Here is a 1,841-nt window from a genome sequence, read left to right as displayed (position 1 = left end):
TGTGCCGGTGGCACGTGAACAAAACATTTGAGCGAGGTCATTGCCAGTGCTGCTGGACTGACTCCTGTGCAGGTGGCTTGTAAAAAACACCATTTGAGCACCAGACTGGCCCTTGTGCCGATGGCACGTAAAAGCACCCACTACACGCTTGGAGTGGTTGGCGTTAGGAAGGGGATCCAGCTGTAGAAACTCTGCCAGATCAGATTGGAGCTTGGTGCAGCCATCCAGTCGCCAGTCCTCAGTCAAATCATCCAACCCATGCTAGCATGGAAAGTGGATGTTAAACGATGATGATGTCTGTGTATTTGTTTTACATTTTCCTTGTGTGACATCTTGTGATAGCTGTAAAAGAGTATCACTGTCAGGCAAGCAGTGTCTTTTGTTTCCAATCCTCTGTGGAAACATGTCTGGGCGTGGGAAATTATAATTACCTTACTTGGAAACAGGTGAGGGTTAGCAACAGGAAGAACATCCAACCAAACAAAATTTGTCTGCTTCATGCAAGTATGGGAAAATGGATGCTTCATATGTATATATCATCATCATCCAGTGTTTTAAATCCGGGTTTTGTCCCTGTTAACAGGGGTGGCCAGATCTACCTCAATGCCATAGCAACTGGGGTAGGCAGATGCAGCTCACCCCAACCTTTGGGTTGGCTGGTGCCCATTCTCCTTTGCTATCATGAGGCTTTTTTTGGAGCTGGATTTTCTACGGAGAGCATGCATGCCCTTGCTTACCCCCAACCTCAGTTTCTAGACATGAGTGGTCTTGAGACCAAGGTCTCTCACGATTTTTAAGAAATGTAGTGGAAAACTAGCCTGGGAGGGCAGAATGCTACTCCCTGAGACCCCTTTCGGAGATGTTACAACTGTATGTGTTCACATGCTTCAGTTCTGTATATGTGCACACGTTTACTCATTTGCTAATATTTATCAATATTATCACTGTTTTGACGTGCTATTTTCTGTAATTAATAAAACTGTCTGCATCTTTGATGATACTGGTATGCTACTTATAAAATATTAAAAATAGTTGTCTCTCACCAATCGAAGGGATTCTGTCCACAAAGAGCCCTCTATCAAAGTTACAATTGCTTCTTCTACATCCTAAGAAAATAGAAAATAATCCATATAATGATATGTTTGCAACAAGACATGGTTGTTTCATAAAAAGAAATGCATTTTCCAGATATTTAAAAAAAGGAAGGAACAGCTGAAACAAAACCAAAATAAGGTTCACAGTGAAGGTCTGGTTGTCAGGTGGAGAAGTTTGTATGCTAATCATATGATTTCAGGTTCAGTTCCACTGCATGGGACCTTGGGCAAGTGTCTTCTATTATAACCCAGGCTGACCAATCGCCGGTGAGTGGATTAGGTAGACAGAAACTGAAAGTAGCCTGTCTTGTGCGTAAATGAATATATATATATATACATCAAGGGTTGAACAGAAATATATTACATATATCAACCCATGCTAGCATGGAAAGCGGACGTTAAACGATGATGATGATGATCATCATTATTTAATGTCTCTTGTCCATGCTGACATGGATTGGATAGTTTGACTGGGCTGGGAAGCTGGAAGGCTGCACCAGACCCCAGTTTGATTTGGCATGGTTTTCTATGGCTGGATGCGCTTCCTAATGCCAACCACTCCGAGAGTGTAATGGGTGGTTTTACCTGCTACTGGTGCTAATTTGCCAATTTGCATGACACCGGTATCTGCCATGACTGCAATTTTGCTCGGTTTGATGGGTCTTCTTCTCAAGCATGACATAACGCCAAAGGTCTTGGTCATTGCTGTATATATATATATATATATATATATATATATATATATAT

The 1,841-nt window shown here is 41.9% G+C and overlaps 1 protein-coding gene across 1 annotated transcript in view; it reads right to left on the bottom strand.

Annotated features, from left to right (window-relative positions):
* The window catches only part of LOC106875593 (putative elongator complex protein 1), a 64,369-nt gene that overhangs the window by 11,880 nt on the left and 50,648 nt on the right, over positions 1-1,841 (bottom strand). Inside the window, exon 28 of the mRNA XM_014923810.2 lies at positions 1,044-1,106. Coding sequence (XP_014779296.1) covers positions 1,044-1,106 — 63 coding nt within the window. The remainder of the gene's footprint in view (positions 1-1,043; positions 1,107-1,841) is intronic.

This window comes from Octopus bimaculoides, chromosome 3 (genome assembly GCF_001194135.2).
Source record: "Octopus bimaculoides isolate UCB-OBI-ISO-001 chromosome 3, ASM119413v2, whole genome shotgun sequence".
NCBI lineage: Eukaryota > Metazoa > Mollusca > Cephalopoda > Octopoda > Octopodidae > Octopus > Octopus bimaculoides.
This window is presented reverse-complemented; position numbering and strand designations above follow the sequence as displayed.